General features: G+C 31.8%; 1 protein-coding gene across 1 annotated transcript in view; it reads left to right on the forward strand.

Annotated features, from left to right (window-relative positions):
* Window positions 1–15539, forward strand: part of LOC129230228 (collagen alpha chain CG42342-like) — a 196401-nt gene that overhangs the window by 97343 nt on the left and 83519 nt on the right. The window contains exons 2-3 of the mRNA XM_054864629.1: window positions 7671–7706; window positions 13761–13796. Coding sequence (XP_054720604.1) covers window positions 7671–7706; window positions 13761–13796 — 72 coding nt within the window. The remainder of the gene's footprint in view (window positions 1–7670; window positions 7707–13760; window positions 13797–15539) is intronic.

Consider the following 15539-nt stretch of genomic DNA (forward strand, 5'->3'; position numbering starts at 1 on the left):
TATATATTTGTAACGTTTTAGAGTATTTTATAAACTTAACTGAGAAAAGTTTGATATTAGCCTTAATATTTATTGTTGATGCAATCTAATCGGCAAACAAAATAGCTGCTGTGAAAGTTTCGTATGTACTTATCTAAAGCTCAGCGCATGCTCCGTAAATCTGTCGACTTATCTGATATTTTTTTGACCACTTCATTTGCGTTCTAACGGTGCTGGTTTGGACACTAAGTTATATAACTACATTGAAATGCCAAAATAAATGATATACTTTCTTATTGTCGTTGCGCCCCCGCCAACGCACAAAAATGCCTTAACGCGACTTGGCATGGAATCTACTAATGTCTGGATTAATCCAGTAGAAAATGTACCCCACAAATCCCGCAGGACAATCCACGAATCCGTAGTAATGCAAGGTAGGTGGTGATCTCTCCTGAACTGTACGCTGGATGGCATCGTATGCATATATATGCAGTTTTGTTCATGTCAAGGGACTTAGTTGGCCAATTTAAAAGTTTAAAGCTGAACATAGTTCCTGCAGTCTGACTGTAGCAATTGCTGATGCATTGTCCTGCTGAAACTACCCATGTCCATGCGTAGTGGATATGAATGGATTTAGGTGATCGGATATGATGTCCATGTATTTATTACCTATCAAATTAGTATCTAGACGTACCAGGGGTCCGATATCACCCCAGCTGATCACGTCCCATACCATGACAGCATAAAACAGTCTTTTTTTTGACTTGAAGGGTCCGTCAATTCATGAGGTTGTCAATATACCCGTGCAAGTCTCTGCTCGATGGAATTGGAAACGAGATTTGTCAAACCAGGCAACGTGTTTCCAGTCTAGATAGTTCCAGACAGACAGTTCTATGACGGTGTTGGCGGGCTCAGGTGCAAAGCTTTGTGTCGTTCAGTCAATAATGGTAAACAAGTAGGTCTTTGGCTCCAAAAGCCCAAAACTCTGATAATCTATGAAAAAATTCTTATGCTGGCACTTGTTGATGCTCCCGCATTGAATTCTGCAGCAATTTGAAAGGAATGCCTCTCTGCCACGTGTAATGGTTCTCGTCAGCCATGTTTGGTCACGCTCTTTCTCACTCTTTTCCCGGTCATAGTGACGGCTGAGATTTTACGTTTTACCGATTTTCTTATATCCACAGTGCATTCTGGAAATGGTTGTAGGAAAAAATCCAAACTTGATCGAAACCTCCGAGATGTCATTGCTCGTTTTTCCCGCACAAACTATAACACTACGTTGAATGTCACTTAAAATCACGATTACCTGTCAGCCATTGTGACAGAAGTACCCAATCTAAAACCTTGACAATCACGTCTTCTCGGCTGACGTACTAACTGCTGATTGTATCACTTTAATCTGTTTGGTTTCCATACATCTGTTATTTGCATACACTTCCATATGCGTACTCAAGTAGCACAAACGGTTGGAAGATGGTTGGTCAACGGTAGGCAATTTCTGCTTTAGCGACCGTTACCCAACCAACCATTTGCCAACGAAGGGCCAACGATCTGCTACAATGGCTTACAATTTTCCAACGATGGCCCATCGAAAATATTCACAGTTGGCCCAATGATGCCCATAAACTGTCGAGCCATCGTTGGCTCATCGTTGCGTTGCCAACCCACCATTCTCCACCGGTTTCTACCGTTGGCCAACCATCTCTCCACCGTGCGTGCTACTTGGTATACTAGTTTTATTGTCCCTTCAGTGAAATTGGAGTGCTATCTGGCGGTCTTCTGTCGTCGTCTCGTATCGAATAACTATTCAAAAGGAAACTTCTCCTGTAGCATCGAATGCCATATTTTTATATTAATTTGCATATGTTCCAGCACTTAAGTCCATGAATTGAAATACATTTAAGAAAATAATATTAAAGGCAGACAGTTTAAATACAAATCGAATAGTTTTGAAGAAAGAACTCAAAACTAAGCACACTAAAAAACATTATGTAACCTTACTCCATAAAATCGGTGGCTGCTTAGCTGCCTCTTCTATTATGGAGTAACTTAACTAATGTAACTGGTGTAAAGTTACACATCGCTTGCGGAAGGTTACACCATGGTAATGTAACTATAGTGTAATGTATCACTAATTTCTGAGTAAGGTTACACCAGAATTTTCTGCATGCATACAGAGATATTGCTTGAAAGCAGAAATTAAGCTTTCATCTTACTTTCTCGAACGATTTATCAAGTTCATGTTTTTTAACAACCAATATGCATCAAATATTTTAATACAGAATATTTATTTTTTTTAACATACAAACAAGATATTTTTATTACATAACAGAGGAAATGACCTAAGTGGTGCTCGAATCCACAACTCAAGTCTCACAGACGAGACGGGTCGCAAAGCAAGAACGATTTACAGCTCGACCACCGAGGCCAGTTTTCGTTTCGCTCATTAGAGTTTCGCTGCTCTGTGCCGATTCTGATCTTTACTCATGCTCTTTGAATTCTACTGAAACCATAGTGTAAGGTTCCTGAAATAATTTGAGTTTTTAAAGCAATGATGTTACACGCTTCAGAATTCGTGTAACGTTACACTCATTAATACTAATAACCTAACCTTACCCATTTTTTTTTACAGTGCAGAGTGATTCTCAGGCAGTGAACTGTACTCAAACTCAGTTGAAGGTTTGGTCGCTTGTTCGATGTGCAAGAAATAGCCACACATATTCTGTGTGAAAATAGATAACAACTAAGGGACTGTTCTAGTGTGTACTTTTTGTGAATAAGCTTAAGGAAAGGACAGTACTTAACCCTCTATAGTCACTAAAAACTAAATAAATAGAGAACAAACTTATTTTATCTGCATTTCCACTTTTACACATTTATGTTCATTTTACCAGAACTATTTTTCTTACCACCTCATTCTACCCCATGCCGGGGCCGAACGGGGCAAATGACATAATTTTCTGGTTTTTGAATACAACACAATATATATTGCTCATTTATTTCCTTACAATATCACTGTATTTTTGTAATTAGTCTTTTTAAGAGTTTTAAAATATCTTTCTATCTCTTCCACTATTTGACTCAGGCTCCCTTAAGTACGAGCTGACCTATTAACAATTTTGATGCGATCTGTATTTGTTTGACAGTATTAATTTTTAGCTTAATTTTCCTGTTTTGGAAAAATTCTCATTTAATAGTGTTGCTCTCTGGAGGAAAAGAATATGAAAAAGTAATTGGGTCAATATAATTGCTCGCTTGTGTTTTCTATAGCCACAAAATAGTTACGATATGTCGACCTGTGTTTTATAGTGGTTCTAAACTTTGCAGATTGGAATGACTTAAATGCGTCAACTATCGAATATAACTGCTCTAAGGCTTTAACCTATTCAGTTTGTTAGAGCGAGGCACTGACGCTATTATTTTAAGGTAGTTCCGGGGCAGAAAAGTACCAGAGATTATTTTTGCTGTAAAATATTAACCACACCGCTATATGGTTATGCTGTGAAGTTTTACTGTTTTTACATTAGTATAACTGAATTCAAACTTATGTCAACCTCCTTTTATAAGAATTCTTAGGCTGTCATGATGTTTCTCTCAGACATTTTCCAACTGTAAATTTGAGAAATAAAAGTAAAAACATTGAACTTATCACTTAGACGTAGATAATGATACAGGATTTACAAGCTACTCCCCATTAGAAGCTCGTTAAAATACCGAAAACAAAGTAATTATTGGGTGGAAATTGATTTCGAATATTTCATGGATTGAATCAAATACTTTAAAAAATATTCCATGGATTTTTTTTTTTTTTTTTTGCTTTTGAAATAGTTATTGTCACATTGTTTGGTGCATCGAAACTGATCTATTCCAAATAAGTATGTATTGACTAACCATTTATTTCTGTCATTCTACCAAGTTCTTGGACTTTTCACCATCGAATGATTTTTCCCAGGTGAAGAGAAAAGTTAATTTTATTAGATGAGCTCAATATTATGACAATGTATTTTGTTATTATCTGTTAGTTTTTACACCGTTTTCCTTTTTATCTCAGGTCGTCGAGGTCGAAGAGGAATGAAAGGAGAACCTGGAGATCCTGGTAGCATGGTAAAAAAAAAATCTCTCTCGTTCTTTTCTTCTCTTTTTCTATTATGCACTCTAAAAACAACAATTTCAAAAATAACGAAAAAGTACTCAAATTTGAACATATCACGAGTTAAAATGGCTCCGACTACATGGTATTCAAATTTTAAACATTGAAATACTCATCAAATACTCAAATCAACATGTGTGATCATTTTTGAGGTATTTGTTCTCATTTTTGAATATGTAATAATTTCAAAACTGAGTATTAGTACTCGTTTTTGAGCATGAAATAATTCAGCACACTATTTGAAAACATGAATGTACTCATTTTGGAAAACTTCATTTTTCTCAGTGTGTTATTACCGAAGTTTTCGCTTAATGTAATCACTTTGAAATACATTAATTTTTATCATAATTAATGATTGATATTAATAACTGAACATAGAAATTCGATTTTTTTTTACAATTTAGGCCGCACATACTATGTTTTAAAACGAAGTGAAAAAACTCATCCAATATTCATGTGCCCGATATTTTTTCATCGAAATGTAAAAAGTGTACCTCATTTTTAAAAATCATCAGTTGTTGATTGTCTACACTTTTTTAGAAACCTATCTATAAATTGATCTTGACCAATATTTTTTAAATCATCGGAGTGATTTTGTTACTCCACGTTTTTCAACTCTGTCAATGCATTCTCTCTCTCTCAATATTTGTAGAGGGGGGCTCACCTTAAAGGCAGTTTCCGTCTGACTAATTAGTTCCATTATCCGTCTGTTTGTCTGTAACAGTCTGGCAAACGTCTGATTATGTTAATCTGGTAACTAATGGGGATAATATAATCAACTCCCATGATTCGAACTCTTAAAATGTCATATCTGAAGGATGTTCTATAATTTTTTAGTTTTCTGGTTATTTTTCCTTTATTTACAAAGCTTTGAGTAGACGATTTCAGCAGATTCTTGATCCCTCATTCAAAAGCTGATAACTTTAAGCAATATAATGATGACATAAAGCGGTAATTTTAACAGTAATGAATAGAAAAATCGGGAACGAATGGTTTTGATAACAATAAGTGATTGATAACATTAACTGCATTTCATTAAGTGGATACTACTGTCTTTACATTTTAAAACTTATTTTCTTAATTGATGCAAGTATGTACGATTTAGAAGCATGAAGATACCTCAAGCAAGAAAGAAAGAATGGAAGTATCAAATATTCACTAGAGAATGCTGCTACATTGTTTCAGTGGTGATATTCGATATTATACAATCTCTTATTTGTTTATAACATTATAAAATTCTCTTCAGGCATTTGATGTTTTAAAAATTGTTTCTGTTTCTGCACAAAATGCGACCATCCTGCAGTAATTGCGGACAGGTCAAGTCTGGCGAAATTTTTGACGATTGAAGTTTTGATCTTGAACGTATCAGTATAATTCGAATCATTTACAGTTTTCAGCGTATTTGTTTTCTTGTCTCCATCTCTGATGTAATCTCAAATTTTTTGCAGAGTTTGGTAGAACACTGCAATTAGAGAATTCTCAATATGCAAACAAAGTAGTATTAATTTTTATATGTATCAAATTCCTTGCTTTTAGATTTCAAGCAGCTTTGTATTTTTCAAGTCTGGAAATTAGCAGAGGGAATGATTTTAACAGTTTACTAGTTATAATATGATAAAATATATTTCACTTTTTCCTGATAAAAATGTTAAAATTTTAGGGTCCCATTGGTCCTCCGGGAAAACCGGGATTTCCGGTAAGTAGAAAATTGAAAATTTTCTTGTTATTCAACATACTAACTATAAATTTTGTAGCTATAAACGAATTTTGTTTATGTATTTTCTGTAGCTTTTTCGGAATACACATCTTAATGCACTTTTGTATCATCAGATGCATTAAGTAACGTAGCCTCAAAAATAGAACCCTGAATTTCTAAAAGCTGCACCTCAAACCCGTTTTCGTGCGGAAAAATAGCGACCACAAAGAAAAAAAAGGCATTATTTTATTTTGTTGAGCAATCACGAATTGCTTATTGCTCTCACTTGATAGTTTGAGGCATCCGTCCGTCCGTCTTTTGATTTATTTTGGCCCCCGCCTCCCTCTGCAGCACTGCTATATATATTAAATCAATCTTTGAATGTTTTTCAAAATCGCTAATTTCAAAAAAAAAAAAAAAAAAAAACCTGTTGATCAGTACCGTTGAGTACTACATTCCCTGAAAAGGAGAACTTGTACTTTTGGATTTTGGATTTACAGGTTTGAAAAAATGAGGGTTTTTCAGGAAGTGTATATTTGCAGGTAGAGACTTGAAAATTCCAAAACTTTATTCAGTGGCCGCATTTTCATTTTTAGTTGCCATTTTATACGCGAAATTAATTTTTTTATGAAAACAAGAAAGCTATTTTTTGTCACTACAATAAAACGTTACAGGCAGAGAAGAGTATCGGGAATAAATTTTCATCCGGCAAATCAGTTAAAGACTGCGTTCCTGTTTTCACAATAAACAAAATTCTTGGATGAAGCAGCTACTAAAATTGAAAATGTGGCTATAATGAATAAATTGAAATTGTCTTCTGGCCACTTGCCACAAAATAAATCTTGAATTTTCAAGACTACATTTACGTATATAAACTTCCTGAAAAACACACATTTTTTCATATGCCTCTAAAACCTGTTAAACTCAAAGTGGAAGCTCTCCTTTTCAGAGAATTTAGTACTCAACAGTAAAAGAACCAAAATTTTACAATTGACTATTTTGGAAAAAAAAAAAGATTAATAAATTTTTATTTATTTATTTATTTATTTTTTAAGGCTGCATCAAAAGAAAATTGAACAAAGAGAAAATTATTATCTTTCAAACTATATAATCCATAAAAAAATAAATAAAACTGCAACAAAACACCTTTTACCATTTCAGAGATAAAGCAGTTTAAAAATTTTGTCGAAAATCGCAAGTGAGAAATTGCGTCCAGGTTGCCATATTTTGCAGGCTGCAACTTGGACCAGAATTTTTTTCGGGGTGTGGGGAAGGCAGAAATATGCCCATAACTTACTTTTTTTTCTAAATTTAACACACGTTAAATTCAAAAACTTCCGATGTTATGAAGGCCATGAAGTTTTTTCTTTGCCTGTCTGATTTGACGTGGACTATGCCATAAGTGATTTTGAGATATATTAAGGGAGAAACCAGTTTAGACGGGTCAAAAAATCCACCTTGTTTTCATGTCATAAAATGTTAGTAAAACTATTCAAGAATATGTTGCCAAAATTTCAGTGAAAAATTCCGATTAGTTCCGATGCTGTGAGCACTTTAAATGATCGTTTTAAGTTTAAAGAAATTCTGATTACTTTTTTTCTTTTAAAAAAATTCACCATAAACACTAAAATTTTAGCCTTCTAAACTGGTTTCCCCCCTTGAAAAATAAAGTCCCCCTTTCCCCACACACTGAAATGCGTAAAAACGGGTTTGACTGCATTTCATAGCAACTTGTTTGATATTTTTAGCCGGGTTTTTTAAAAGTGATATAAACATACAAATTAATTATGATGTCATTTTTCTTGTTCATCACTTTGTAAATTCTAATGTGATTCGTTGTTTTAGGGAGCTATTGGTATTGATGGTCCAAAAGGGGAACCGGTAAGTTCCTTTTTCGCTCTCAAGAATCAAATCGCGGCATATTTTCTTTTCTTATTCATTCGGAACGATATGTGTATAAACAGGTACAGTTATACCGGTTAACTTAGCACTACTTAAATTTTTGTAGCATATTTGACTTTAAGAAAAAACTAGAAGGACCTGTGCTACACTTTCCTGGCAAGGTTCTGAGAAAGGTTTCTACTCTTTATTTTCAAAAAAAAAAAAAAAAAGTTAGCAACGTTGTACACAGTTCATTGCATCATTCAATAATTTCCTCTAGTTCCTATATGAAAATCAAGAATCTTTGAAAACAAATTCTTTAATTTCTGAAGATTGTATGAACGCAGACCTTTCACTGTTGTGAAAATTATTTTTAGCCACCAGTTTTAAAATATACTCAGCGCTTTTATTAAATGTTTCTCCTTCAGAGCAGCTACAATCAGCTCAGATTGAACCCCAAATTTGGGAGAAGTTCAGTATCTGAATACTGCAGCTTTGAAAAAATTTCAGGTTCACATAATGTTTGATACTTTTTTTTTTTTTTTTTGCAATTCTTCCTTCGCTTTCGTCGTATTCGTTGTAGTTGTCGCCGTAGCTATAAGGATTTAGGAGCTTTCCCTTTGAAACGGGAAAGTGCCAAGCTATTACTAAGAACACCAACAATTGTTCAGGGAAGGTTCCTGATTTATTTTCAAAACATGACTGAATTTTATTGGGAAGGTTTCTAAATTTTTCAGAAAGATTCCAGGTTAATTTCAGGAAGGTTACTGACTTTTAGCGATAAACTTTCCATCCTATTTTTGCTCGATATGTTACTGGCAGAAATTTCGCTCGTTAGCAAGCTATTATTTTTCGGGAACGTTTCTGATTTTTTTTACGGTGTGTGTAATTTGAATTCATATTTTAAAGTAAACACCACCCCTTCTTGTTTCATTCTTATTTAAGTTCTCACACAATACAAATAATAAATATCTATTTCCTTTTTTTTTTTCCAGGGTCCTAGAGGTGAAAAAGGTGATAAGGTAATGAGCTCAGAGTTGGAAGAAAATCTTAATGGTTTCATATTAATGTGTTACATTATGTGTTATTATTTCGACTTATTCACCTAAAAATTTGCCTCCTAAAAATATTTCTAAAAAAATCGTTTTGCAAAATTTTTGTGAATGCAGTTTCAAAATCACATTTTGTGTATAGAATTTGGTAAAACCATTTACTTTTTACAATAAAGGGTTAATATCAGTAATGAATACAAATAGGATTGCCAAGTGAAAATTTAGAAAAATAGCCAAACCGCTTTTTTAAATTAACCAAAAATAACTAACCTCCTGGAAAATCGTTCTCCCTTCTAGATATTTTGAAAATATTCAGTTGTTACCATACTAAAATATCATGAGGCATTTCCTGTTTTCTTATGTGCGAGATTTATTGATTCAAATTTATTATTCGAATAATTGCTTCAATATTATATGTTTTTTAAATCTTCTAATTAGTAAATTTACATTTCGTATTATTAATCGTTTCATGAATGATAAACATTAAGCGAAATAGAGATCAGTTCCGCTATTACTTTTGATTTTTTTTTTCTTACAAAGAATGGTCAAAATTTGCTGAAAAGGCTATTATTAGCCAAACCTAGCAACCCTAAATAACAAGCATCAAAAATTACATATGACTTTATTGTAATACTCCCTTCGTCCCAAATTAGTTGTTACAATTGATGCTGATCAATTGTTACTAAAGATTGTTTTGTTCGAACGTTTTTAGAAATTTTATGGTGTTATGCTATCAATTACATTTACTTTCCAAAAATTCCCTGCTTAAATCATTTTGTTCGCTCTAAATCCTCGCGACATTTTGTAAGGATTTTACCGCCAGGGGCGCCACAAATTTCTATTTTTGAGAGGGCGGAAATTCTCAATTTGCAGAATGGAGCTCCAAATTTGGCTAAATTATGATAATTTTGCCCAATAGAACTTCAAATTTCGCCGAATTATGATAATTTTGCCGAATAGAATTCCAAATTTCGCCGAATAATTAGAACTTTGCCGAATCGTCAGACAAAATTTTTCGTGTAAGGAAATTTTCGGAAGATCACAGTGACCTCCCGTGACCTTTATCGAGGCGCCCCTGTTTACCACCAGTAAGATCAGTTTGCTTTTTAATGAATTCTGTGATTTAGTGAGAAGACATTTTTATGTGGTCACTGGTATAAGAGTCCTTACAAAGTGGAGTGCGAACCCTGGCTTTTTGAACCTAATTTGGTACTGATTTAAGGAGGGAAGTAAATTCTGTTGATTGGGTGAGCACAGCACCCTGAAATCTCTGGAAAATGTAAAAAGAAATCATAAAATCACCACGTTTAGTATTAAGTATAAAACTGCAGTGGGCAGGAAAAGGACAGTATCTGAAAATTTTTGATTTTATTTTATTTATTTATTTAATTTATTTCTTTCTTTATCTATTTTTGTATTTTTGTCATCATTGTACATTAGCTTTATTGTGCAAGGCAACATTGCTAATTTTGTTTCCGCTGAAAAAAGAAGAAAAACAGAAAAAGACGTCTATTTCCAACATTTCCCTTCTATTTGCATTAAATCCAAAATGCGTTTCTTCAAAGCTCTCGAAAATTCATTTCTGCAGATACTGCCGTTTACCTGCCCACAGCAGAAAAGTATTCACTTGTTTTTACGAATTTGGGGGAAAATTCTCGACTCAAAAGTTAACACTAATTTGGATTCGGAGGGAGTAATTTCTAGTAGAATTATTGAATATTCTTTGCATGAAAACAAAGCCTTTTCATTACACGACGTTTCTTCATTTCATAATGCAATATCTTTTTCCATCCATTCCAAGCAAAATAATTAATTGACTTTTTCTTAAGGACCGCTACTATACTTGGTTTATGATTGAAAAAAAAAAGTTAATGTCCTATCGTGCAACCCTTCCCTCCCGCAAGAAGCTGCATATTTTTATCTAATTTTATATAATATACATTCATCATATTAAAACGGCTGAAAAGAACGTTTGAGCAAATGCTTGTGGGGTGCGGGACGTCAAAATCAGGCATTGGGGTTCATAGATCACAATTGGTCGGGGCATGAGAAATAATGGAATTGAACATCGCTGAATTAATTTGCCTTCGGTGGTGGGTGTAGTGATTGATCGTTTTCTTGATAATTTATTTAGTCGTCGTATCCAGATTATGAGCTATTTGCCGTAATTCTTTAGTATCATTTTTTTTTTGGTTAAGCTGCTGATTTGATGTTTGATAACATTCATTTCCACAGGTTATTTATTTATTTATTTATTTATTTTTTAACTTTGATTATTCAATCAGCGTTTAGCTTAAGAAAACTTACCGAAAGTATGACGTAACATCAAAGAAATAAAAACTTTTATTCAATTTCTGCCTCTAAATGGAGGCGTACAATTTTTCGTTAATTTTAGAAGAATTAATTTCATTCTTTAAATTTCAATCATTTATGTTTTGATTTTTGTTTCTCAGTGGCTTGCTGAAAATATATTTTTCTATAATAGTATTTTTTTTAATGAACTTTGTAGCTAATATTGAATTTTTCTTTTGCTGATTTACTACTGATTGCTGTATTTGTCTTCTATGAGAATTTCGTTGCTATTTTCAAGAACTTTTTCTGCACTGTACTTAAATGAGAAAATATGACGTTTCCTTAAAGCTATTGGTTTTCTCAACTTTTAGTGACGTTTAGTTCATTGTTCTAACTTTGATTATTTAGCCATCACTTCCATCGAACGAGCTGTTTACTGCAGTTATATTTTGACTTCACATTATTTCTTTTTAATAAAATTGATGGGTTTGACAATAGTACTTTTTTCTTTGAAATTCAAAAATACATTTTTTAAAATTCCGTTAATCGTCGTTACTGGTTTCTTGGTATTAACTGATCACTGCAATATCAATTACTGTTTAATTCTTTTTTAAGTCCGTAAATGGTTTTTAATCGTGCTTTTGAAGTATTTCGTAAAATTTAAATTAATTTAGCTTTTTGAATTTAAATTTAATTAAATACTGATTGACACTTTTCTTTTAACTTTTTAATTTTTACTAACTTTTTAATTTTCATTACGATATCTTAACTAGCCTTTTTCTCGTGTGTACTTTGATGATACAGATTATTCTTTGTGCGTTAAGGCAATAATTTTATGCATGATATATTTTCTTTCTTTTTTTGGGGGAAGAGGAAGAGGGGAGGTTACTTATTTCAATTAAACTTCCTTTATTACGTTTTTTAAAATTTACTTTTAATTTTGTAATAAAATAACGATTATTTTTATTTGCCTATATTTAATGTTTTTAAAATTATATTTTTTTTATAAACAGCGTTTTTGTAAAACTGTGCAGAAACAAATAGAATAAGACTTGCAAAATAGATTTTAAAGTAATTAAGTTAGCAGTTTTCGCTCTTCAAATGATGATGGTTAGTATTTCCGAAGAGACTATCCTTTTCAAAAAAGCTCCTGTTTTACATTGATGAAAGTTATTTTATTATTCATAAAACCTGGAGCTATTATATTAATGTATAATGTTTGTTCAGTTTTCAATTAATTAAAACATACTTTTCATACTTAGTATTTGAAGTATGTTTTAATTAATACCACTGAATACTCCGCTTTCAATACCTGCTTTTGAAAATCCTTATCGTGAAGTGACTCTCAATAATATCGTCTGCCGAAATCGCTCATTAATATTCGGATAAAAATATTAAAAAATATGAGCTTTGATTCCGCAGATAAAAAGTTTATCAAATTACAAGTGTTCGATATTTGTTTCAAAAGGGGGAGAATGGTTCCAAAGGGGGAGAATGGAACATCAGAAACACGGTTCGGTCGACGGTGGAGTAAACTTTTCATCGAGGGGGGGGGGGATCTGGGAATTCCTCCGTAATTAAGTGAAGAGCAATCAAGAGCATTTCTCGTTTGTGACGGGTTATTCAAAAAATTTGCTGGATGACGGAAACCTCTCTGCAACTGTCACTGTAAAACAGTTCTTGTTTCGAACAAATTTTGTTCAATGAAAGGAAATATTTATATTAGTTATTTATATGGTTTTCAATGACAATATAATATAATTGAATAAATTTAAAATTATTTTCATTCATTAATTTTGTGAAGCAGTTTCGAATTGTTGATAGAAATTGAACTTTGAACTTTATTAATAGGAAATTGTCGTTAAACCCAACATATAAGAAACGATTTATTTAATTTCCATGAATAAGAACCCTCTTAGCAGGCATTAAAATATTGAAAGAAGAGTCAACGTAGGTAAAATAAAAATGAAAAATTCTTGCATCAAATGAAATATATGCTTTAAGGTTTAAGGCATCAAAAATTTATTTTTCACTGCTGGAGCTCTAAATAACACGAAAACTAAAAGAGCATTATTATTCATTATTATTATTATTTTTGTTGTTATTGCTATTTCTATTGCAGTAGTTGTTGTTTTTTTACTTATGTATTATTATCATTATTAATATTATTATTATTGTTTCTGTTTGTATTGTTTTAAGTGTATTATTTGTACTCGCGTTACTTTTATCTCTTTGTTATATTTATAATATCCTCTTACTAAAAAATTGAACAAATTCCAGAAATTTAAAATTTCATTTATGTCAATCCCAAAATTTGCCTGCAACAATGCTTGCAGAAAACAAATTTCGGCAAGAACTTTGTGTTACCGGCTTATGTGTTCAATCATATTTATTCCTTGATTCATAACGACTCAAGTTTTAACAAAGCTGTGCAAAACTAATAAAATCTAAAGAATTATTATCTGAAAACATCCTTCCTAGAATTTTGTCTCTGTTTTGAATATTTAAAACTTCGCTCTTTTAAATATTTGACTCAAATATTTTCTAGTCTGTTTTCCATTCACTTTCATGAAAAATTTGTTCAATTCGAAAGTGTATTAACTGGATTAACAGTATGCATGAGTTTTAAGAGCTTCATTCATTCATATGTTTCAAAATATGTGGTAGAGTAACAGATTATGTTATAAAATAATGTTTATATTTTTTAAAGGGAGAAAGTGGGTTTGACCTGTTCACCACAACGAAAGTAAGTATTTTGTTTTGTTCACTGATTGAATAAAATTGAGAATTCAAAAAAGATTTCCAATGCTATAGTTAAAGTTCATTGAAAATAATTTTACCAAAGAACTTATTTTTACTTAAAATCCTGATCTAAAAAAAGTTTTCCTCATTAGCCTTTTTTAAACTGGAAAAAACGTGTTTTCGTAAAATGTAAAAGTTTCGTTCAATTTGCGAGCGAATTTGAAACATATCTCTAATATCTATTCACAAATTTATTATTCCGAATACTGAAAAATGCTACGCCGTCATGCAATATCTTCATTCTAACTTCAATTGTACAAAGAAGAAGATAAAAAGGATATTTTTTACATTACTATTCTATGCCATAAGAATTGTTAGATTTTTTAACTTAAAGACATAAAAATTGATTTATTTATTAATCATTATTTATGAAGCACATAAAAGAATTATTTTTGTAACATTTTCTCTTCGTCACCGTTGTATTTCGTGTTTTCACATTTCAAACAAAATATTAATTCGAGCATTTAACTCTTGATTTACGAATGTTTATCAAATACGTTTTATTTTGGTTTAAATCGACAATACTCTCTCAGTCTACAAACTCTGATAAAACAATTACAGAACGCACCATTTCTTTTGGTTTTAACACAAGTAGACACAAGTTTCGAATGTATGAATACTCAAAATGAACAGAAAGTAGACAATATTAATTTTATCAGTTTGTAAATAATTCTTTGAAAAGATAATTCGAAATAACTCATATTCGTTTAGGTATTTTCAATTGATTGATTCATTACAACAATATTCATTATAAAAAATTTAAAAAAATAAAACTATTTGCGAATCATTTTGCCAAAACAGTAAAAGGTTAAGGGCAAAAGGTAAAGTTATTCCCAGATTTTTTAGTCGCATTATTATTATTTTTAAATAAAATTTGCTGCTTATACGCATTAATCGGTTATTGAAATTACCTTTTACTTTCTCTTGTTAATAGTTTATTTTGAAATTAAAGGAGAAAAAATGTACAACGCGCTTAGTTATTATATTGGAATACATATTTATCTTTGCAAATGACGCTGTTCCGGGTCCAGGCAATCATTAACAATCCTTCCAAATGTGTGCTGATTTTAGAATTTAAATTTTTGTAGGCCTGCATGTTACAAAACCATGCAGTGTGCATGTGCATACACAGGAATGAATACACACACACAACTACGAACGCTTACGACTGTCCTGATTCTAATTTATTTATTTATTATTTAATTTTTTATGTAATGTCTTTAGTTTACTTGTTCCAAACACGTAGGAAACTTCCAATATTATTGTGTAGAACAGAAGCTGTTTTTGTCGTTGAATCGAAAACTATCCTTCTGAAGTTCAAATTACAAATAGTGGCAGTAATTTAAATTTCATTTAGAATGAACCATGTAAGAAATAATTCATTTTACGAATTAGTTTTTTAAGTTCATTGTACAATAATACTCTCAACAAACAACACTAGAAGATTAAAAAATAGAAAAATACGGGAAATACTGTGGACAGAGTACATTTTACGTTAGCCATTGTTTCCAGAATTTTCCAAACAGGGTATTAAAAATTACCTTAGCAGTTTAATACATTCTACAAAATAATGCTACTCAAAAAATTACCAAGACATTGTTCCTAACCAATTATTCTATTTAATAAAATTATATAACCCAAAACTGGTGAAATATGAAAAAGGTGAAAACATTTTGGTGGTTTAAGT

Source organism: Uloborus diversus, chromosome 9 (genome assembly GCF_026930045.1).
Source record: "Uloborus diversus isolate 005 chromosome 9, Udiv.v.3.1, whole genome shotgun sequence".
In the NCBI taxonomy this organism is placed as follows: Eukaryota; Metazoa; Arthropoda; class Arachnida; order Araneae; family Uloboridae; genus Uloborus; species Uloborus diversus.